Source organism: Dama dama, chromosome 33, assembly GCF_033118175.1.
Source record: "Dama dama isolate Ldn47 chromosome 33, ASM3311817v1, whole genome shotgun sequence".
Taxonomy (NCBI): Eukaryota; Metazoa; Chordata; class Mammalia; order Artiodactyla; family Cervidae; genus Dama; species Dama dama.
This window is the reverse complement of record NC_083713.1, coordinates 14374090-14398704: the sequence shown is the minus strand read 5'-3', so window position 1 is coordinate 14398704 and position 24615 is coordinate 14374090. Positions and strand designations below refer to the sequence as shown.

Here is a 24615-nt window from a genome sequence, read left to right as displayed (position 1 = left end):
TGCATTTCTTTTTCTTTGGGATGGTCTTGATCACTGCCTCCTGTACAATGTTGTGAACCTCCATCCATAGTTCTTCAGGCACTCTATCAGATCTAATCCCTTGACTCTATTTGTCACTTCTACTGTATAATCATAAGGGATTTGATTTCAGTCATACCTGAATAGTCCGGTATTTTCCCCTACTGACTTCAATTTATGTCTGAATTTGGCAGTAGGGAGTTCATGATCTGAGCCAGCTCCTGGTCATGTTTTTGCTGACTGTATAGATCTTCTCCATCTTTGCCTGTAAAGAATATAATCAATGTGATGGGCCCTGCCTGTCAGAACAAGACCTAGTTCCTCCTCAGTCTCCCCCATCAGGAAGCTTCCATAAGCCTCTTATCCATCAGAGGGCAGACAGAATGAAAACCAAAATCACAGGAAACAAACTAAACTGATCAAATGGATCACAGCCTTGTCTTACTCAATGAAATTATGAGTATGCTGTGTAGGGCCACCTAGAACAGACTGGTAATGTTAGAGAGTTCTGGCAAAATGTGGTCCACTGGAGAAGGGAATGGTGAACTACTTCAGTATTCTTTCCTTGAGAATCCCATGAGCTGTATGAAAAGGCAAAAAGATAGGACACTAATGATGAACTCCCCAGGTTGGTAGGTGCCCAATATGCTACTGGAGATTGGTGAAGAAATAACTCCAGAAAGAATGAAGAGATGGAGCCAAAGCAAAAACAGCAACCACTTGGGGATGTGACTGGTGATGGAAGTAAAGTCCGATGCTGTAAAGAGCAATATTGCATAGGAACCTGTAATATTTTGTGCTACTAGAACTAGAAATTTGTAAATAATTGCTATTACCTACAAACATGATGTTCTACTATTTTGTCAGCCATAAAAAATACATAGTACCAGAAAAAAAGAAAAAAAAGATGAAGGAAAGGAGGAAGTAGAAAAAAAGAGGGAAGGGAAGAAAAAGGAAAAAAGTAAGAAACAAAGAAAGTTTAAAGGAAGGACTTCAGGTCATTACTTTGTTATGCCCAGTATCTACCAGCTCCCTCTTATTTCTAACATTATAAGACCATAGTAGTATTTATTAAATTAATTATAAATTAAAATTTCTTGGCCAGGATAAAAATATGTAGGTTTATTTTTAATTATCTGTGAGTATATGTATCAGGGAAGAACATAATAATCTTCCATGAGTTATCACAGCCTCCCATCAATCCTGTCTTTGTCCCATCAATGCTGTTTCTTGGTGAGAGCCTCCCTTTGTCACTCCAGTAGATTATTAACTAGTCTCCATTGGGTCTTATTTTTACCTGCCTCAAATCCATTTTTTATGCTATTACATAATTATATGTAAAGGTCTACTCTGATAATTTCTTCTCCTGGCTGCCAAACTTAGATTCCTATTAACTCTTAAATGAAGCTCAGACTTCTTAAGCAACCATTCATCACCATCGAGGGTCAAACTTAAACCTAACTTTACTTCACATTACCTCCTTGAAGAAGACGGATATGTTCTAGGGGTGATATGCACCCAAACCGGAGCCAAACTGCTGAAGTTCAAGTCCTGCTTTATCATTTTCTAGCCTTGTAAATAGGTTATACAAATTATTTAACATCTTTGAATCAGTTTTATCATCTGAGAAGATAACACTTCTAAATCCCATAAAGAGCCCAAAAGTTCTAGCCCATAGCAAGCATTCAGTTAATTGTCTAATCAAATGAGACTACTAACCTTTCCCAAAACACAAGTTACCATTTATACTTTTGTGCTTCTCTTTATCCAAGTTTCTAGCCTGGAATGCCATGTTTACTGTTCATCTATTCAAATCCTACAGTTCTTTAAATATTCACCATAAATGACACAATAAAAAAAATTTTTCTTGATGTCTATAATTGGAAGATACCTCTCCTTTGAACTCTCTAATACTTTATGTTGTTCTTAATCCATGTATTCCATATTTCCTACTATCTTAATTACCCATAATATTGTAACTCCCAACTTTGTGTTTGTTTCACAGAATACTAAGTACTCTGTGTGTGTGTGTCTGTGTGTTTGTGAATGTGGTCAAGAAGACACTTGAAACAAATTGTTACCTCAAATCTCCTCTTTTGAGAAAGTGGTATATAAATTATTTTATCTAGGTGACAAATTGAGTTATACCTCTATAGTGATGTTGTCATCTTCCAAATAGCTTCCAGAGGGACAGAGAGAATAAGAGAGGAAAGGAGTATTGGCTGAACCTGGTCTAGTTAGAGGAAAGATCACTCTCATATGTTACAATTTTACTGAAAAAACATTGAGCACACATGCTATGAAGTTCTTTTGTTCTCCTAATTTGTTAGAAGCAGGAATTATCATTTCCTTTTTTACAGAGAAGGAATATGTATGTGGTTACTTTTGCTAATTTGTAAGGCACATTCAAGAGTTGCAGTTGTCACTGTGGGCTAGTGGGTCTCCAGCCGGTAGCTCTATTGATATCCCATCTCTATGAAAAGGAAATAGTAAGTTACAGTTAATAGCCCAGGTATAGCTTTTCTGTCAGAAGAAAATTCTGTCCCTTCAAGTATATCTTTTAACCTAAAAGGATAATATTTGAAGAGTAATCCCATTTCACATTTCTTCTTGTTCTACAATACCTCCCCAAAATGCTGAATATAATTAGCCTGTGAGCTCATTTCCTATTATGGTATGATAAGAGTATATCTTGGGTAATTCTGTCATCACCATTATTAAAAATAAATGTTTTGTTGCATTTTAAAGCTTTTTCTCCAAAGAAGAAAAAGAAGAATAATGATTACATAAAGGTAGTTTATGCTGTTGCTGACCAGAAACCAAACAGAGGAGCATATGGTAATTTAATATTATAATAAGAAATATTAAATAGTATTTTTAGGGAAGACTAAATTTGGATGGCTTTTTTTTTTTTTTTTGGCTTGAGTGCAGATAATTCCTCTATTCCTTTTTGTCAAATGACAGATTTAGGGTGATGCTTACAAATAATGATACAACTCTATTGCTTCCAGAATTTTCTCTCTAATTATTAATTTAGTATTCTGGCCTTATATCATCATTTTAGAAAACTTAAATGGTCTATTGCTGCTGAATGAACAATATGTGAAACAAAAAATTTCAAGATAAATTTTATATTGCCCAAAATTATTTTTGGAAATTATGAAGTGGATCAGAAATTAAGTACATTAATTCAGTCCACCATGAACTCCAATGAAACATCGCTTTATTATTTACATCATTCTGTGTTACTTCATGTTGCCTGTTAGAGCTCATTGGATTAGACCAGGAACCCAAATAACAGCATAAATATCCTCCAAATAATACACTATCAAAAGTATAAGACTATTTTAAATTGAGCAATATGAATTCTTCTCCCATATTAAATTTCTAAGGAAAAATTAGGTATAGAAATTAAATCCATTTTTATTTATCAGTTAAATTCTAAATAAAAAGTTTAAAATCTTTCTTACCCGAGGGTGTAATTTGATTACTCTCATAAAGTCTCTAGGGTGAAACAGGATTGAGCTAAGGCTGTCTTCCAATCAGGACTACTGTAGTTTACTTAATTAAGCTCTAAACTTTGTGGGTCTCATTTTTAAAATCCAAAGTTTTTTTGTTTTTTTTAATAAAACACCAAAGAATTCCTTACAACATATACAATTATGACAACACAAGCCACATATCCACTTAACAGAGACAATAAAACTAAATTCTGTTTCTGAAGCAGTTATCCTATGCAGAATGATTTTCTAAAACTGTAGTGTTGAATGCAGGTCAGACTCGTCTTAGAAAGAAAAGAAAGTTAGTCATTTAGTCATGTCCAACTCTCTGTGACCCCATGGACTGTAGCCCACCAGGCTCCTCTGTTCATGGAATTATCCAGGCAAGAGTACTGGAGTGGGTTGCCATTTACTTCTCATTGATGTCAGAATATCTCAGTGATACTGGTCGAGGGAATGGTAAATGGAAAGTACTATTTTCAGCCTCACCAGGGTACTGGTCTATCTGTGACAGTTCTCCAGGTATCAAAACTATAAATTTAACTAAGTATAACTGAAAGACAAAGATGAATTCTAAAACTGTATTAATGCTTTATCTGGGGGTGGCGGGAAGGTACTATTTCTACTTTCCACTCCTAGTGATTGGCATGTGAATCATTCTTTTTTATGAACTTTAGAAATGTACAGTACTGATATCACAATTATATATTAAAAGTGTTCCTCTCTCTCATTCACCATAATCAAACCTCCTTACTTTGCCTCTCATCATTGAATTGAGTATGAATTCCATATGGTGTAATAGCCTTTCCACTATTATGGGCAGTTTTCTCAACATTTTGTAATTGGCAACAATCCAGGCAGAGTTCAGAGGTCAGAATTCTCTACAGTTCTTGCTTCTTGTCTCTATATTTTTACATTCTTAAAAAAATATCTGGAGGTAATTTATTTTGGTTTTAAAATTACTTTAAAGCAAAATGGAATGATTTTATGTAATTGCATGAGTTTTAATACACATGAAATTGTGTGACTTCTATCACAATCATAACATTTCCAACATTCCAGAAATGTCCTTTGGCAGTCTTGTATTCCTCCCTCCCACTGATAAGCCCAGACAACCACTGATATGTTGCCCATCACTACAATTTTTTTTCCTTTGGAAAATGTCTTATAAATGGACATTTTGATAATTGTTCCTTTCACTCAACATAGTGCCTTTGAAATTCATTCAAATTATTTCATTTGTCAGTAGTTTACTTCTTTTTATTTCCATTGTGTGTATGCAATGGATTTATTTATGCATATATCAGTTGAAGAAAATTTGGTTGTTTCCAGATTTGGGTGATTATGAATAGAAAGATCAGAAGTATACATTAAGTATACATTAAACTTTTTGTGTGAACAAGAGATTATTATTGCATATGCTGAAGTTTATAAAGAATTCCCTATTTCTCAGAGTAGCTATAACATTCTGTATCCCCCATTAGTAATGAATGAGAGATATATTTACTATGCATCCTTGATCCATTGATATTATCAGTAATTTTTATTTTAGCTATTTAAATAGATGTAATGATATACCATTGTGGCTTTCATTTGTATTTCTCTGATGTCTAATGATGAGGAGTATTTTCTCATATGCTTTTTGCCTTTTGTAAATCCTGCCTGGTGAAGTAGCTGTTGAAGCCTTTTCCTCATTTTTATTTGGACAGTTTTCTTACTATTGAATTTTGAAAGTTACTACTATATTCTGAATATAAGTCTTTTTCAGGTATGTGATTTGAAAATATTTTAATCTGTGACTTGCCTTTCAATTTTCCATTTCTAATTATTCAGTATGTCTATCCTTTTGCCCATATTGCACTTTGATTATTGTAGCTTGTTATTGTCTTAAAATGAAGTAGTATAATTTCCAGCAAGTTTATTTTTCTTCCCAGTTTTGATGGACATTTTAATTTACTTGCCTGAGTATAACTTTTATACTCAGGTTTACATCAAAAAATATGCCAGGATTTTTTAATGAAAGAGAAATAAATCTTTATAGGGTCTTCCAGTTCATAAACATGGTATTTCTTCCTATTTGATTAGGTTACCCTTGATTTCTTTCATAAGTGTTTTGTAGTTTTCAGCTTAGAAATCCTGTATATGTTCTGTTATATTTATGAATAAGTGCTTCATTTTTTGTACTATTATACATGGTATTTTAAAAATTTGATTCCCAGTTGTCTGTGGCTATTGTTTTTACTATATCTCTTTATACAGATAATTTAGTGGTTGTTCAAGGTAATAGTATACTTACTTAGCTTATCACAATCAACTCTAACTAGACATTCTACCTCTTTATGTAAAATGTAAAGTGTAAAATGTGGAAATCTTAGCACTATTTTCCTTATTCCTTATTCCTCTCCCCTTTGTTATTAGGTACCTTATATATTACATCTACATACACCAAACACCCACTCACACAAAGTAATCATTATTTAAATAACTAAATAGAGGTAGACAATCTATTATGTTTAGTCAAATAATTTACATTTTGGTTGTCTTTTAACCCCTGATGTTTCTGTTTGTTTTTATGCTTTTTATCCTAACTATTTTTCTGTTGGAGTACAGTTGATTAACAATTTGTGGTAGTTTCAGGTGTACAGAAAAGTAACGTATACATGTATCTATTCTTTTTCAAATATTTTTTGATGTGAAGAAATTCTCAATTCAGTACAATAAAATTTCATATATTTTCATTATAGTTTGTATATTTTGTTACTTTTTCAGGCTCATTTGTATGAATTCTCTTTGATAATGAAAAATTATGAATCTTTTACCTTATTTGTGGGAAATATTTTCATCATTTTGTTAATGGCATTTTTTAGCCTTTCTTATTAAACATTTCAAACATAAGCAAAAACCAACAGAATACTTATGTGCCTCTCTTTCAATTTCAACAACTCATGGACTATTTTGTTTTGTCTGTGCCCTCAACTTCTCCCTGGTGCCCTATTGTTTTAAAGCACCTCACACACATTATTTCATCCATCAATATATTACTATGTACCTAAATGATAAGGATTATTTTTAATGCATAACCACAATACCATGATCGCATTACACAAATGAGTAAGTCATTAATGTAAAGTGAAAGAAAGTGAAGCTGCTCAGTTGTTTTCAATTCTTTGTGACCGCATGGATTGTAGCCTACCAGGCTCCTCTGTCCATGGGATTTTCCAGGCAAGAGTACTGGAGTGGGTAGCCATTTCCTTCTCCAGGGGATATTCCCAACCTAGGGATCGAACCCAGGTCTCCCACATTGCAGGTAGACACTTTACCATCTGAGCCACCAGGGAAGCCCTTAAGGGAATTGCTTAATGTAATCAGACATTAAATCACTATTCAGCTTTCCAGTAATCTCATAAATATCACAAAAATATTTGGAAGTTATTTGAATCTACATTGACAAATATTACAGTAGTTTGTATATCTTCTGAGTCTCTTTTAATCTATGGATTCTCCTTCCATATATCCCTCTTCTTCCCTCCTTCCCTTCCTCCCCTTTTTTCAAACTACAGTTTATTTGTTTCAGAATTGTTTGAATTCTGAATTCTGAATTGTTTGCCTTGTTGAGCTCCTCAGTGACTGAAATTTTGCTGATTGCATCTCTATAGTGTATGTTATTTCTTCTGTATTTCTAGTAAATATTAATTTATTTACTTTCAGGTTCAGGTTGTTTAGCAAGCTTGATTGATAGATGGTCGTGTATCTTTCTATCAGGAAGCACCATAATATTGCATTGTTTTTCTCTTTGTGATATTAACAGCCATTTGTGCTCAAGGCCTGATCCATGGATTAATTATAGATTTCAAAATTGGGTTATTTTAATTCTATCATCTCTCTTTTATAAATTAGAATAGTCTAATAAAAAGAAATTTACTCTCAACTTCTGATTGGTTACATTGTGATACAGGTATTTAAGAAAAGCATACTGATGCTTAATATTTTAGCATCATTTATTAGTTTTCAAAATAATGAATTATTTCAGTAGCATCTTCCATACATGTGTGCTATGTCGCTTCAGTCATGTCCAACTCTTTGTAATGCTATGGACTGTAGCCCATCAGAATCCTCTGTCCATGGGATTGTCCAGGCAAGAATACTGGAGTAGGTTGCTATACCCTCCTCCATGGTATCTTGCCCACCCAGAGATCAAACCTGACTCTCTTGCACTACTGGCAGTTTCTTGCATTACAGGTGGATTCTTTACCCACTGACCTACCAGGGAAACTGCCCATATTGCTATTACTGTGCTTGTTTATGCTGAAATTGTGACAGCTCTAGCAGGTAAGAGCCCCTTCAAGATAACTCTTAAGTCCTTTTTGACACAACCCTATTGATTTTTGTTAGCTTTCTTGTTAACTCAGAAGCTTATCCTTTACACATTCAGTTGTTTTCAACCAGTAAATTTCATTGGCATCGTTGAAAAGATGAAGTGATATATATAGTTGGACCTATTTCTGGACATGGTCTTTTGTTTCATTGGTCTGTTTGCTCTTATGTGAAAACAGTATCCTGTTAATTACTGTAGCCTTATAATGAGTCTCGAAATTTGGCAGTTTGAGTGCTCCAACATTTATTGTTTTTCTAGGTTAACTTGGTTGTTCTAGGGCCATTGCATTTCCATAGAAATTTTAATTTTTTAGTTGAAGTATAGTTTATTTACAATATTATGCTAGTTTTAGGTGTAAAAATGATTCACGGTTTTCTGCAAATTATATTCCTTTATAGGTTATTACAAGCTATTAAATATAATTCCTTGTGCTATACAGCAAATCCTTGTTGTTTTATCTATTTTATGAATATAGTTTGTATCCATTAATCCCATACTGATTTGTCTCTCCCTTACTCCGTCTCCCCTGTGGTAACCATGTTTGTTTTCTAAGTCTGTAAGTCTGATTCTGTTTTGTAGAGATTCACTTGTATTACCTTTTGGATTCCACATATAAGTGGTATCATAAAGTATTTTGTCTCTCTCTGTATGACTGACTTCACTAAGCATAATATTCTCTAGGTCCATCCATGTTACTGCAAGTGGCAATATTTCATTCTTTTTATGGCCACATAATATTAATATTCCATTTTGTGTGTTTGTGTGTGTATCTTAAGTCAGTCATTTGTTGACAGGAACTTGGATTATTGTATCTTGACTATTATAAATAGCAATGCTGTGAATATTGGCATGCATGTATCTTTTCAGCTCTCCAGTGTCTACAACAGTCATTTGGAATTTTTGTGGGTTCACCTTTCATTTCTTTTTCTTGCTGGCCAGGACTTCCAGAACAATGTTGAACAAAAAGGTGATTGTGTACATCCTGATCTTGTTCTAAAATTTAAGGCTAAGTGATCAATATAAACTAAAATATTAGCTCTAGAGATTTGAAGATAACTTCTATCAAAAGAAAGACATATCCTTTTATACTCCCATTCACTAAGAAGTTTCATCATGAATGGGTGTTGAGTTTTCCCATGTTTTTCCTTGCATCTTGGAGGTAATCATCTAAATTTGCTCCTACTGTAGTAAGTTACTTTGACTTATTTTTGAATAATAAACCACCATATTTCTTGGTATAAGCGTCACTATTCATTATGTATTATTTTTTAGTATATATTGTTAGATTCAGTTTATTTATAATTGTTACATCTTTTGGCATGGGAGGATATTAACTGAGTTTTTCTTGTAATGTGTTGTAATTTTTATATGATTTTTATATCTGAGTGATTCTGGTCTCAAAGTATGAGTTAGGAGATGAGTTTACTCCTCTTCATTTTTCTGGATGAATTTGTGTAGGATTAGTGTAAATTCTTTCTTTGGTATGTTGTATAATTCAGAAGGAAAGTCATTTGAGCCTAGAGTTTTCTTTGTGGAAATGTTTTAAACTACACATTCCATTTGTTAAATAGATATGATGTTCTTCATATTTTCTGTTTGTTCATGAATGAGATTTGGTCATTTTTTTTTGTTTTTTATGGAAAATATATCTCATTTTATAACTTATTGCTATACCTTTTCATAATTTATTATTTTTAGTATTATCTATAGACTCTGTTATGCCATTATCTCTGTGTCTTCTCTTTTCTCTGATCAGTCTGACTTATCAGTTTTATTTAAACTGTTTATTTTCTCTTGTTTTTCTATTTCCTTTTCACTTGGATCTTATTTCTTTTCTTCTGCCTATTAAGTGTGACAAGGATGTGGAAGAATTAAAACTTTGATACACTGCTGAATAGTATGATATGGTACAACCACTTTGGAAAACAGTTTGACATTTCTTAAAAATTAGACGTATACCTACCATATGACCTAGCCATCTACTACTATGTATTTACTCAATAAAAATGAAAACATATATTCACAAAAACTTGTGCAGGTAAATTCATAAATATTTGTAAGTTGCCAAAACTGTAAATCTCAAACAACAGGGGAGTAGATAAAAATAATTGTGACAAATCCATTGCAATGGAACAATTTTTAGAAATAAAAGGAATGAATTTTTAAAACATACAATATTATGTTAACGGAAAGAAAGCAGGCAAAAACAGAATACATACTATATGATCCCATTCCTATAAAATTCTAGAAAATGCAAATAAATCTTGTGTTAGAAGTACAGAGCAGTGTTGTCAGAGAATGGGAAGAAAGAGATAGATGGATTACAAAGGTGAATGAGAGAACTTCCAGGGGGTATTATAAATTTTATTTTGGTTGTGGTGATGGCTTCACAGTTATGAGCATATTTTTAAGTTCAGGAAACCATGCAGTTAAAATAGTACAGTTTATGTTACTTCAATTATACTTAAGTGAGTTCTTTTTAAAAATATGCTGTTTCTCTTTCATTTCTTTCAGGACCCTCTATAAACACTCTTCATAGATCTCTAAGTAGTTCAAAGAATGTTGCCAAAAAAACTGTACCTGCTGTTGTTTGTCAGCCAGATGCACAAGATGATGCTGAACAAAAGGTATAAAGTTATGTCTCAAACTTTTGTATGCTGATTATTAATTTATCTTGTTAACTGTTGCTTCTATGAACCATCTCCTTCTCTAGCATGTTAACTTATCTGTTAGGGATACTAGGGTCTATTCCTGAGAACTGATCCTTTTCCCTATATGGGTTGATTTACCTTTGTGCTAAACTCACTATGTAATTTAGCAGAAAATGATCCAAACAATCATTTAGCCACTGCAATGATAATAATATCTAACGTCTATTGTGCATCTGTTGGCCAAAACTCTATGGCTTTTTCCAGAAGGAAGGGAAAATGAATAAACCAGTCACACAGGATACAAAGGAGAATAATACGTAATCTTTCCTCTTGAGGAGTTATTGTTTAGGGAAGCAGACAAACACAAAAAAATGTTTTACAGTAAATAAAGAATATGGAAAGATAAATTTTATTTTGATTCTAAGCAATGTGTTTTTAAAGCATTAATTGGATTAGAATAGTTTGGATTATATTTCCCTGAAACAAAGCAAATGACTAAAGTTTTTAGAATCAGCCATTAAATAGATTACCATGAATTTAAACAAAGTATGGAATACTGGAAGAGGAGCAGATTTATACATGGCTACATACTAAACTCAATTTTGAACTAGTGAAATACCTATAGAACTAGTACCTACCTGTAGAAGGTACTATAGGAGGCTGGTATTAAGTATTGCCCCTGAGATAGTTTTTATGAGAGAGTTAGAAGATTAAAGACAAGAAAATCTGTATTAATTTGGTTGATTGATGGAAGGCAAATCTCTTTAAGAAGTAAAGTTACTAATGAATGTTCTTATCTTTAATGTTGTGCCATTTAGAAAGATGGAGACATAAGTGGAAAACCAAGTGTTTTTGATGATAGAGGTAAGAAAATAAAAAACATTTCATAATTGTTCTGTTATTTGTTAAGTACCTAAATATGGTTTCACCATATAGTTTCTCAAGTTGTTTTACTTGATTATAAAACTCATGGTTATTTTGGAAAATAAAGCATGATATGAAACTATTTATGAATTTTGATTTTTTAATTAGCCTAAAAATTTGAATGATTTCTTGATGAGTATGGTTTTTGAAAATTGTGAGGTATATGCACGAGACAGGTGCTCGGGCCTGGTGCACTGGGAAGACCCAGAGGAATCGGGTGGAGAGGGAGGTGGGAGGGGTGATCCGGACGGGGAATACATGTAAATCCATGGCTGATTCATGTCAATGTATGGCAAAAACCACTACAATATTGTAAAGTAATTAGCCTCCAACTAATAAAAAAAAACTAAAAAAAAAAAATTGTGAGGTGTGGACAAGTTAGCATACCTGCTGTAGCTGTTTCGGTGATCAGTAGAGTAAGGTACTGACATACTATGGTTCAGTAGGTTACAATACAGAGCACTTCCCAGGAAGGCCCTCATATTCCACTGCCATATATTCCTTATAGGCAATATATCCTAACTTGTATCTCCTCATGAGTGGAATATACAAAAGCTAAGTTTTTCTGCATGTTGTTAGATTTCTGGAAGTCACTCAAAGTACTTCCGCATATCCTACAGTATACACACATAGAACATGCTAGAACCCTCCACGTCATAGCCAATGACCACCTCAGATTCAATACAGAAATCAAATTCTTCATCCTCTGTTTTTACCCAGGCACAAAACTTGACTAATCTTTGACTCATCCTCTTTCTTAAATTTTGTATCCCAACATTACCAGTCTCTGTCTAACCTACCTCCTTAATTCTTCTTCCCCTCTCCTCTTTTCCATTCCCAAAACAGCTGACCTTGTTTTGTCCATCTTTGAATATTTTAGTAATCTTTCCCCAACCTCTTCCTCCTCTTTTTAATTCACTATATGTTTTGGTATAAAACCAATTTTCCGAAAACACAGTTTTGGTTATTCACCTATTCAAGTTGTGAATGGTTTTCCATTGCAGACTAAATGAAATGCAAATATCCAGTTACACCTGCCAGTGGTTTGTGATTATAGGAATTAAATTGGCATAGTAGTATATGAATTAGGATCAGAGGTTAAGGATCTCAGACTTGGTTTTGAGGGCAGTGGTGAGCCACTGGAAACTGGTAGGCACTGAACATCAAAAAAGCACATGTTATTCTTGGTGATACTTCCTTAACTCAGGTGAATCCCCGATTGATGTAACCCAGTGATTGTGCTCAGTCAGCAGGGAGAACATTGGATCAGTTCTTTTCATGAACATTCATCCTTAATCCAGCAATATTATCTTTTTGTATGTAATTGTTTCTCTTCTTTGTCCAGGGGAGCCATATGTCTCAATTCAAGATTCAATGATTTCACCTCAGAATTCAGCTACGAGAAAATTTCCCAGATCTTCACTGTCTTATTTGAATCGTTCAAAAGTTGAGGTATATAATATTTTCTTTGCTCCAAATGCAAATAATAAATGAAGTACAGTTTTATGATCAACACTGGTTAAAAAAATTCATTCATGAAGCTACTATATAGAACAGCTTTACTCGCTGAAATTAATCATATCCTAAAATTCCCCAAAATAGGCTGCAACATATAGTTCATGGTACATACCTGCAACCTTCAGAGAAAGTATCAAATTAGGCTTATTTGATTGGGCTTTGGGTAGTGCTGATGGAGTGTTCTGAGACAGACCATCTCTTCCCATTCCCTTTTGACTAATGATCAGTTACTTGCTTTTGAAAAGTTACCAGCAAAAGTTCAGGGTGTGACTTCTGGGTATTACATAAACGCATAGATACCTTTCTCTGTGGGTTGCCAACTTGCTATCACAGGAGTCAAAAACCACATCTTCCGTTACGTTAGCAGCACAGTATTAACTGGTTGAACTCTTAAAAACTTAACATGATTTAAAAAGAGATTTCAATATACTGGAAATTTATTAAATTTTTTCTAAATGAATTCTATTTGATTACAGTAGAAAGTAGCATCATTTTCCATGTCTTCTAATGTATAATTTTTGAGAGAGTCCATTATATACAATTCATAAATGTGTGTTTAATATAATATGCTTTTCTGTAGTACAGTTTTATTATGAACAAGCAGTTTACGTTTCAATGTTCTGCTATGTTAATAACCACATTAAGCATGAAAAAGACATTTTTTACTAACTCTCAACATCTAAAGTCCTCATATTGCCCAACAAATACTGAAGACTATGTCATTTACTAAAAACTAAAACAACAACAAAAAAATGAAAAACTTCTTAAACTTCTTTAAATACATTTTATTATTAACATTTTTGAGTAATATGTATATTCTTAAATTTGCCATCCATATTTCTTGAAAATGAATATTAAATGTCCACAAATATCTAGTTTATTATGAGAAATACCATTAGAATTTTTTTATGAAAAGTATTACATCCTGTTTCCAACATATTGTTCAAAGCTTACCACTGTCAGAAAATGTATGTCTGATGGTCTGTGTTCAACACTTTTATCTGGGAATTTAAAGTCTATTGTGAATTCACTGATTAGCTCTAGTAATCAACAAATTCAGCAAAGTTGTGAGATACAAGGTCAACACACAGGAATCACTTGCACTCCTATATACTAGCAATGAAAAATCAGAAAGGAATTAAGGAATCAATACCATTCACCATTGCAACAGAAAGAATAAAATATCTAGGAATAAACCTACCTAAGGAGACAAAAGACCTGTATACAGAAAACTATGAGACACTGATGAAAGAAGTCAAAGATGACATAAAAAGATAGAGAGATATTCCATGTTTCTGGGTAGGATGAATCAATATTGTGAAAATGACTATATTACCAAATGTAATCTACAGATTCAGTGTGATCCCTATAAAATTACCGATGGCATTTTTCACAGAACTAGAACAAAAAATTTCATGATTCATATGGAATAGCCAAAGCAGTCTTGAGAAAGAAGGATGGAGCTGGAAGAATCAGCCTTCCTGACTTCAGACTATACTTAAATGCTACAGTCACCAAAACAGTATGGTACTAACACAAAAACAGAAATACTGACCATTGGAACAAGACAGAGAACCCAGAGATAAACCCACGTACCTACAGGTACCTTATTTCTGACAAAGGAGGCAAGAATATACAATGGGGCAAAGACAGCCTTTTCAATAAGTGATGCTGGGAAAATTGGTCAGCTACATGCAAAAGAATGAAATTAGAACATTTCCTAATGCCATACACAAAGATATGGATTACTCAAAATGGATTAAAGACCTAAATGTAAGACCAGAAACTATTAAACTCTTACAGGCAGAATGCTCAATGACATAAATCAAAGCAAGATCTTCTGTGACCCACATCCTAAAGTAATGGAAATAAAAACAAAAATCAACAAGTGGGACCTAAATCTTAAAACAAAATCTTAAAAAAATAAAACTTAAAAAATAACTAAAAAAACTTAAAAATGTTTGCATAGCAAAGGAAACTACAAACAAGGTGAAAAGACAGCCCTTGGAATGGAAGAAAATGATAGCAAAGGGAACAATGATAAAGAATTAATTTCAAAATATACAAGCAGCTCATACAACTCAATACCAGGAAAGCAAACAACCCAGTCAAAAAGTGGGAAAGGAACCTGAAGAGACATTTCTCCAAAGAAGATATACAGATGGCTAACAAGCACTTGAAAAGATGCTCAACATCACTCATTATTAGATAAATGCAAGTCAAAATTAAAGTGAGATACCACCTCACACCAGTCAGAATGGCCATCATCGAAAAGTCTACAAACAATAATTGCTGGAGAGGGTGTGGAGAAAAGGGCACCCTCTTGCATTGCTGGTGGGAATGTAAACTGATACAGCCACTATGGAAGACAGTATGGAGACTCCTTAAAAAGCTAGGAATAAAACCACCATGTGACCCAGGATTCCCACTCCTAGACATATACCCTGAGGAAATCAAAATTGAAAAAGACACATGTACTCCAATGTTCATTGCTGCACTTTATACAATATCTAGAACTTGGAAGCAACCTAGATGTCCATCGACAGATAAATGGATAAAGAAGTTGTGGTACATATATACAATGGAATACTACTCGGCCATAAAAAGGAACACATCTGAATCTATTTAATGAGGTGGACAAAACTGGAACCTGTTATACAGAGTGAACTAAGTCAGAAAGAGAAATGTGAATATCGTATACTGACACATATATATGGAGTCTGAAGAGATGGCACTGATGAATTTCTTTTCAGAGCTGCAGTAGAGAAACAGACATAGAGAATAGACCTGTGGACATGGTGGGATGAGAGGAGGGAGAAGGGGAGATGTATGAAGAGAGTAACATAGAAATTTATAATACCATGTGTAAAAGAGATAACCAATGGGGATTTGCTATATGACTCAAGCAATTCAAACAGGAGCTCTGCGACAGGCTGAAGTGTGGGCTGGGAGGGAGGCCCAGGAGGGAGGAGACACGGGTGTACCTCTGGCTGGTTCTTGTTGATATATGACAGAAAACCACAAAATTCTGTAAAGCAATTATCCTTCAAGTTTTTTAAAAAATTATTTTTAAAGCCTATTGTGGAAATTCCCCGGCACTCCAATGGTTAGGACTTGGCATTTTGCTGTTGGAGGTCTGGGTTCCATACCTGGTCTGGAACTTAAGATCCTGCAAGCTATACAGTGCAGCCCCCAAAAAGGAAAAAGTCTATTGCACCTGATTCACTGCTCTCAAACTCTCGTATATTCAGAGAATCTGTATTCTGCCTTCCAGCTCTACTTAAACATTTATTCTTTTAGTGTTGGTAAAAAAAAATGTACCTGTTCATCTATTCCATTGAGTTAGCTTCCTTACTAATCAGTGCACTCCAAAGATACTTAATTTAACAGTAAATGATATTGTGCAGAAAAGAACAAGCTTGAGACTGCTGACTTTGTAGTGGCTTGCTTGCAAGACTGGCCTATGGCTAGTATTTGGAAGCCTGGCTTTTCTAACATTCTCTAACTGATATGAAAATTCCCCAGCTGAACAGTGCATACATGTACCTAGACTCTGCAGAAAATGTGATTTTTGTTGAACATCTGATTTCCTTTTGGGAGGCTAGAATTTCAGATATGCATTAGGCAGAGGATGTCTTCATGATGAACCTTCAATAAAATCCTTAAGTGCTGAGTTTCTAATGGATTTCTGAGGCAAAACATTACACACATGTACTTTTATTGCTGGAGAAAAGAGCATGTTCAAATGTGTCCTTTCACAGGAGGGAGAAAGCAACTGTGCTTGTATTTTCCCAGACTCCTCCTGTCTTTCCCCCTTACTTATCCTATAGTGTATCCTTTTACTATTAATATAATAAATATTAGATGTGAGTACAACTATATTCTGAGTCCCATGAGTCTCAGCAAATTACCACATGTGCATAGTCTTGTGGCCCTCCTATAATATAATATATATAGAATATATATAGAATACATAATATAATATAAATATGTTTATATTATATATATAAATATAAATATAAACTTGTTTAATTCTGTAAATAATAGATGTAATATAACCATCAAAATACATGCATTTCTTTAAAAATTGCTTTAAAAAATTTAAGAGTTCTCAAAAATCATAAATCTTTGTGTTTTAAATATATAAATAACAGTTGATCAGATCCTGGAGAAACGTATTTGAAGATATTTGTTTTGTTGTTTGTATTATGTAGAAGGAGATAAATGTTGACTGGAATGGAAGATCAAAGAGAACAAACCTGTTCTGCGAATCAGGTAAATATCAACAGCTGTTGAGTAAATCGTGCAGTCTGTTAATTCATTTTTTCAACTAACATTTATTGAGCTCCTGATCCATGCCAAGTGGCGCTAAAGACTGAAAAAAGAAAACACATAGTTCAGTTATAGTGTAGTAAGGAGATAGACATGCCAATAGCCACACCCAATAAGGTAAGTACAATAAAGAAAGTAGGTGTGCATACATAGCAGAGGAAATATAAAGAAGACAATGCCTAGATCTACCTAGGGTCCTCAGAGAAGCCTTTACAGAATAGGTCATAATTAAGACATGAAGGATGAGAAGCAATTTTCTATTTTAATTTTGAGAAAATTGATACTTTTTAATAATTGTTCTTTCTCTAAATATTGAGTACTTTTCTATCAAGAAGTTGCCTTGAATATTGTTTTATGATATACATAGATGACACATAAATATGTGAAACATGGGATAGATTGATTTGTGCATGAGTTTATTACTAAGTAATTTTATCATTTTTATAAATATTTTCTACATTCATGTATAAATAGGTTCCTAATGCTAGAGAAACACAGTAAAGTTTTTAATCTTTTATTGAATTATCTTATGAAAATCTCTTGTTAATTTTAATATTTTTGCTCATCTCTTTTTTCTTAATAAATAATCATGTGAAAAAATTCTTAATTCCCAAGTGTTTGTGCTCATTTTAATATCCTTTCTAAATATAATTACTGGAACTTCCAATATTAAGTGGCATGGTAGTTAACAATATGCCTGTTAAATTTTGTGTCTTACCTGAAATAGTTTTGATGTTTCACCATTTAGGGTATTTGCCATTGGTTTTGGTAAACACACTTTTATTATCTTTAAATAGTGTTTTTCCTATCTTATTAGGAATATTATGGCTGATGATGAAATTATGAATTTATTTTATGAAATAAAGTCATTTTAAAAATCTTTTCTAGTACCTATTGATATAATCATGTGATATTTTCTCCTTTGATTTATAAGGATCATATTGACAGATTCTATCATATACTATTTTCCTAATCAGAAATAAATTGCACTCATATTTTACTTTTGTATATTCTTTAAATTGAAGTAAAACATAATCAGGAAAGACTACAAAACAATACAGCTTAATGAATTAACAAAGGAAAACACCCATGAAACCACAACATAGGAGAAATAGAACATTGCAAATCTAGCAGAAGGAAAGCCTAGTTATACTCACTCCCAAGCAATATTCTCTCTTCTCACCAAATACTATCATTATCATATAAACTATTCTGATATAGTTTATATATATATATACATATATATATATTTGTATATATTAGTGCAGGTCCCTACCATCTTCTTATCAAACCAGTACTCCACTGTCCTCATTCCAAAAGCCTTGTAACATATCTTGATGTCCAGTAGAGCAAGTAGAGTATCTTGACCCTTTGCCTTTCCATATAAATTTTCCAAGAATATATTTAAGTTTACTTTAATTTCCCTCAATAATACTTAATGCTTTTGTGTCTTAAATATATCTATTGGATTTATTCCTGGGAGCTTGATTTTTTAATGATAATTTGAATAGTATCTTTTAAATTTGTATTTTTATATTTATCAATAGTCTAATGAAATAAAATTGTTTTCTATATTAGTAAGAAACCTGTGTAACCTCAATTATTATTCCTAATAATTCATTTGCAGATTATTTTAGAGTTTCTACACATATCATTGTTTCTTACAAGTGTCAGTATTTCTTCCTTTTCAACCCTTTATTTATTTCTTTTTGACATTTTAACTGTCTAGTAGCATTAGTCTTTCTCAAGAGATAAGTCATATGGTCTGGTATTCGCATCTCTTTAAGAATTTTCCACAGTTTATTGTGATCAACACAGTTAAAGGCGTTGGCATAGTCAATAAAGCAGAAATAGATGTTTTTCTGCAATTCTTGCTTTTCGATGACCCAGCGGATGTTGGCAATTTGATCTCTGGTTCCTCTGCCTTTTCTATAACCAGCTTAAACATCTGGAAGTTCACAGTTCACGTATTACTAAAGCCTGGCTTGGAGAATTTTGAGTATTACTTTACTAGCGTGTGAGATGAGTGCAATTGCGGTAGTTTGAACATTCTTTGGGATTGCCTTTCTTAGGGATTGGAATGAAAACGGACCTTTTCCAGTCCTTTGGCCACTGCTGAGTTTTCCAAATTTGCTGACATATTGAGTGCAGCATTTTCACAGCATCATCTTTCAGGATTTGAAATAGCTCAACTGGAATTCCATCACACCCACTAGCTTGGTTCGTAGTGATGCTTCCCAAGGCCCACTTGACTTCACATTCCAGGATGTCTGGCTCTAGGTGAGCAATCACACCATCGTGATTATCTGGGTAGTGAAGATATTTTTTGTACAGTTCTTCTGTGTATTCTTGCCACCTCTTCTTAATATCTTCTGCTTCTGTTAGGTTCATACCATTTCTGTCCTTTATCGAGCCCATCTTTGCATGAAATGTTCCCTTGGTATCTCTAATTTTCTTGAAGAGATCTCTAGTCTTTCCCATTCTGTTGTTTTCCTCTATTTCTTTGCATTGATCGCTGAGGAAGGCTTTCTTATCTCTCCTGTCTATTCTTTGGAACTCTGCATTCAGATGGGTATATCTTTCCTTTTCTCCTTTGCTTTTTCCTTCTCTTCTTTTCACAGCTATTTGTAAGGCCTCCTCAGACAGCCATTTTGCTTTTTTGCATTTCTTTTCCATGGGGATGGTCTTGATCCCTGTCTCCTGTACAATGTCATGAACCTCCATCCATAGTTCATCAGGCACTCTGTCTATCAGATCTAGTCCCTTAAATCTGTTTCTCACTTCCACTGTGTAATCATTAGGAATTTGATTTAGGTCATACCTGAATGGTCTAATGCTTTTCCCTGCTGCTGCTGCTGCTAAGTCGCTTCAGTTTTCCCTACTTTCTTCAATTTTAAGTCTGAATTTGGCAATAAGGAGTTCATGATCTGAGCCACAGTCAGCTCCCGATCTTGTTTTTGCTGCCTGCATAGAGCTTCTCCACATTTGGCTGCATAGAATATCAATCTGATTTCCAACTCGATGGACATGGGTTTGGGTGGACTCCGGGAGTTGGTGGTGGACAGGGAGGCCTGGCGTGCTGCGATTCATGGGGTTGCAGAGTCGGACACGACTGTGCAACTGAACTGAACTGAACTAGCATTAGTGTGTGTTGAACAAGGCAGTTTTTTCTTCCCAATCTGAGAGTGAAAACTTAGCAAAAATGTCTGCTAATTTTTTTTTCTTTTTAGATCTTAGCATATTAAGAATGTTTTCTTAAAGCCTTAACCTGCTAAGTGAGATCTTGCATTATGAATGGATGTTGAGTTTTTTCCACCTGGATTTTGCTTTTGTATTACATCAATTGAGATGGTTATATGATTTTTTTCCTTTATCTGGTTAATGAATTATGTTGATTTTCAAAATGTTGCTCCAAACTTTTCTTGAAAGAAAGTGTTAGTCACTCAGTCATGTCCATCTCTTGGTGACCCCATGGATTGTAGCTTGCCAGGCTCCCAGATCCATGGGATTCTCCAAGCAAGAATACCAAAGTGGAGTGGGTTGCCATTCTCTTTTCCAGGGAATCTTCCCAACCCAGGGATTGAATCCAGGTCTCCTGCATTGCGAGCAGATTCTCTACCATCTGAGCTACCAGGAAAGCTCAAACTTTTCTTACTTGAAATAATAACCATATGATCATTATGTATTATTTTTCTCTGCACCTGGACTCAGTCTGCTCAAGTTTGGTTTTCATTTCTTGCTTCTGTAGTGATGACAGTGATTGGCTTATAACTTTCACTTCTCATTCCTTTTTGACATGTTTGTGCTATTCTCATTACTGTTTCATCCTTTATTTTCTTCTGGAAGAGCTAGGTAGAATATTGGAATGATTTTTTTTCCTTAAACATTTTATAGAATTACTTGTGAAGCTATCTGGGCTAGGAGTTACTTTTTAGGTAGTTCTTAATTACAATTAAAACAATTTATTTTTCATTTTTAAAGTCTGTTGAATTTGTTTTTTTTAATTTATTTTTAAATGAAAATGAATATTTTTAATGGTAAAAGATACTTTCACAAAGAAGATAGATATCATAAACCATTAGACACCTAACCAAAAAAATACATAAAGCAAAAATAAGAAGAAATAAAAGGGAAATGAAAAAAATATATAATCATGGTGAGACATATTGACATTTCTCTGAGAATATTTTATCTAGTGCAGAAAAAAATAAGAATAGTAGCATCTTTAATGATGTCATTAATAAATAAAATATAATAGATTTATATTTATATTAATCTTGTATCCTACACAAATATGTTTAAATTTTGTATTTCCTGTGTTGTTATTACATGTCTATAGGATATTTAGGAAAACTGTCAAAAAGATAAACATTACTAAATATTGTGATTCAGTTATAATATATACATATATTATTTTTAAATTATTTTCCATATAGGTTATTACAAGATATTGAGTATAGTTCCCTGTGCTATACAGTAAGCCTTTGTTGCTTGTTGCATATCTATTTTTTAAATTATAAATCTAGTATTCTATTTACAGTAAGTCAAACAAGTAGAATTAAAATGTCATAAATGTTTTAGTTAGGCAGAAATTGATGTTTTCTAAAATATACATTATACATATTATTTATATATATGTATACAAGAGGTTTTCTACTACACATGATAAAGGCTTGAGAAAGAACATAAAAAAAAGAGATGGAAAAATTGGAAATCATAAACTAAATGAAATGGGAGCACTGAATATGAAATAAAGTGAAACGAACTGGATAAAAGTAAAAGATTTTCATATAGCCCAGTTGTTTTTAAACATGCCTGCTCAATAGAAACATATCTGGAGCCCTGGTAAAAGGAAAAGCCATACCTGAGCATTTGTATTTTTCGAAAAATTCCAAGATAGTTCTGATTAGCATCTGGATTTTAAAAAGTTATTACAGGTTTTTCTATTAAATGGTAGTTTTAGTGACACAGAATTCTGTTATTTTTCTGTTAACCAGTCATGATACAGTTGTATTGAGTAATAGTTACGTAATTGCTGTAGTGAAAGATGTTGATCAGTTTTCACAATCAATAGCCAGACAAAAAATAAAAGATAAGTACAATCACAAGCCATAATGGGAACATCATTAACCTAACAATATAAAATAATTACATACAATTTGGGGGGATCAAGCAGAGTGATGTGGTAAGTTGAAGTGCATACATGCACATGTTTTCATCTCCTTAGTCAGTCTATGTCTTTTGATTGGTGTACTTAATCCATTTACATTTAAGGTAATTATGGATATATATGGGCTTCCCTGGTAGCTCAGCTGGTAAAGAATCTGCATGCAATGCAGGAGATCCCAGCTCCATTCCTGGATAGGGAAGATCCCCTGGAGAAGAGATAGGCTACCCATTCCAGTATTCTTGGGTTTCCCTGGTGGCTCAGACAGTAAAGAATCTGCCTGTAATGTGGGAAACTTGTGTTTGATCCCTGGGTTGGGAAGATCCCTGGAGGAGGGCATGGCAATCAACTCCAGTATCCTTTCCTGGAAAATCCCCATGGACAGAAGAGCCTGGTGGACTATAGTCCATGGGGTCACAGAAAGTCAGACATTACTGAGCTACTAAGAACAACATATGGATATGTATGATCCTATTATCATTTCCTTAATTGTTTTAGGTTTATTTTCTGTAGATAAGTCTTTTCCTTGTTTCCTGCCTAGAGAAATTCCTTTAGCATTTGTTGTAAGGCTGGTTTGGTGGTGCTGAATTATCTTAATATTTGCTTGTCTAGAAATCTTTTGATTCTTCCATCAGATCTGAAAGAGAATCTTGCTCAATAGAGTATTCTTGGTTGTAGGTTCTTCCCTTTAATCACTTTAAATATATCATGCCATTCCATTCTGGCCTGTAGAGTTTCTGTTGAGAAATCAGCTGATAGCCTGATGGGAGTTCCCTTGTATGTTATTTGTTGTTTTTCCCTGATTGTTTTTAATATTTTATCTTTGTCGTTAATTCTTGTCAGTTTGAATACTGTGTGCCTCGGTGTGTTCCTACTTTTACTTATCCTGCCTGGGACTCTGCTTCCTGGACTTGGTTGACTATTTCCTTTCCCATGTTAGGGAAGTTTTCAGCTATTACCTCTTCAAGTATTTTCTCAGGTCCTTCCTCTTTCTCTTCTCCTTCAGGGACCCCTATAATGCAAATGTTGGTGCATTTAATGTCCCAGAGGTCTCTTAGGCTGTTTTCATTTCTTTTCATTCTTTTTCTCTATATTGTATTCTGTGGCAGTGATTTCCACCATTCTGTGCTCTAGGGCATTTATCTGTTCTTCTGCCTTAGTTGTTATTCTGCTACTAATTCTTTCTAGTGTATTATTCATCTGTTTGTTCTTTAGTTCTTCTAGGTCTTTGATAAACATTTCTTGCATCTTCACAATATTTGCCTCCATTCTCAGTTTCTGAGATTCTAAATCATCTTTATTATCATTATTCTGAATTCTTTTTCTGGAAGGTTGCCTATATCCATTTCCTTTAGTTGTTTTTCTTGGGTTTTATCTTGTCCCTTCATCTGGGACATAACTTTCTGCTTTTTCACACTGATTACCTTTCTGTAATGTGTTTTTTTCTTTAGTCACTGTGGGGATGTGGTTGTTCTTCTGTCTACCTTCTAATGGAGGAGGTTAAGAAGTTTGTGTAAGCTTCCTGATGGGAGAGACTGGTGATGGGAAAAACTGGATCTTGCTCTGGTGGGCAGGGCCTTGCTCAGTAAAACTTTAATCCAATTATCTGCTGATGGGTGGGGTTGTGCTCTCTCCCTGGTTTTTTGGCTTGAGGCAACCCAAGGCTTTATGGTTGGGTTAAGCTTCCCTGGTGGCTCAGAGCCTGTAATAACCTGGGTTCATCCCTGAGTCAGGAAGATCCCCTGGAGAATAAAATGGCAACCCACTCTGGTATTCTTGCCTGGAAAATTCCATGAATGGAGAAGTCTGGTAGGCTATAGTGCATGGGGTCGCAAAGTATCTGACATGACTGAGTAACTTCACTTTCTTTTCAATGGAGAACTCCAAGAGGGTTTACACCACAGGAGACCTTTCCAGACTGGTGCCTCCATTTCTGTGGTGAGCCCCTGCAGAACCACACGTCCACAGGAGACCCTCCAACACCAGCAGGTAGTTTTGGTTCAGTCTTATGCTCAAACTACCACATAAGTGCACTCAACTCACATGCTAGTAAAGTAGTGCTTGAAATTCTCCAAGCCAGGCTTCAGCAATACGAGAACCGAGAACTTCCAGATGTTCAAGCTGGTTTTA

General features: G+C 34.0%; 1 protein-coding gene across 1 annotated transcript in view; it reads left to right on the top strand.

The window, feature by feature from the left end:
* Positions 1 to 24615, top strand: part of FSIP2 (fibrous sheath interacting protein 2) — a 138880-nt gene that overhangs the window by 35048 nt on the left and 79217 nt on the right. Inside the window, exons 9-13 of the mRNA XM_061135004.1 lie at positions 5778 to 5798; positions 10408 to 10520; positions 11363 to 11408; positions 12814 to 12920; positions 17201 to 17261. Of these exons, the coding sequence (XP_060990987.1) occupies positions 5778 to 5798; positions 10408 to 10520; positions 11363 to 11408; positions 12814 to 12920; positions 17201 to 17261 (348 nt within the window). The remainder of the gene's footprint in view (positions 1 to 5777; positions 5799 to 10407; positions 10521 to 11362; positions 11409 to 12813; positions 12921 to 17200; positions 17262 to 24615) is intronic.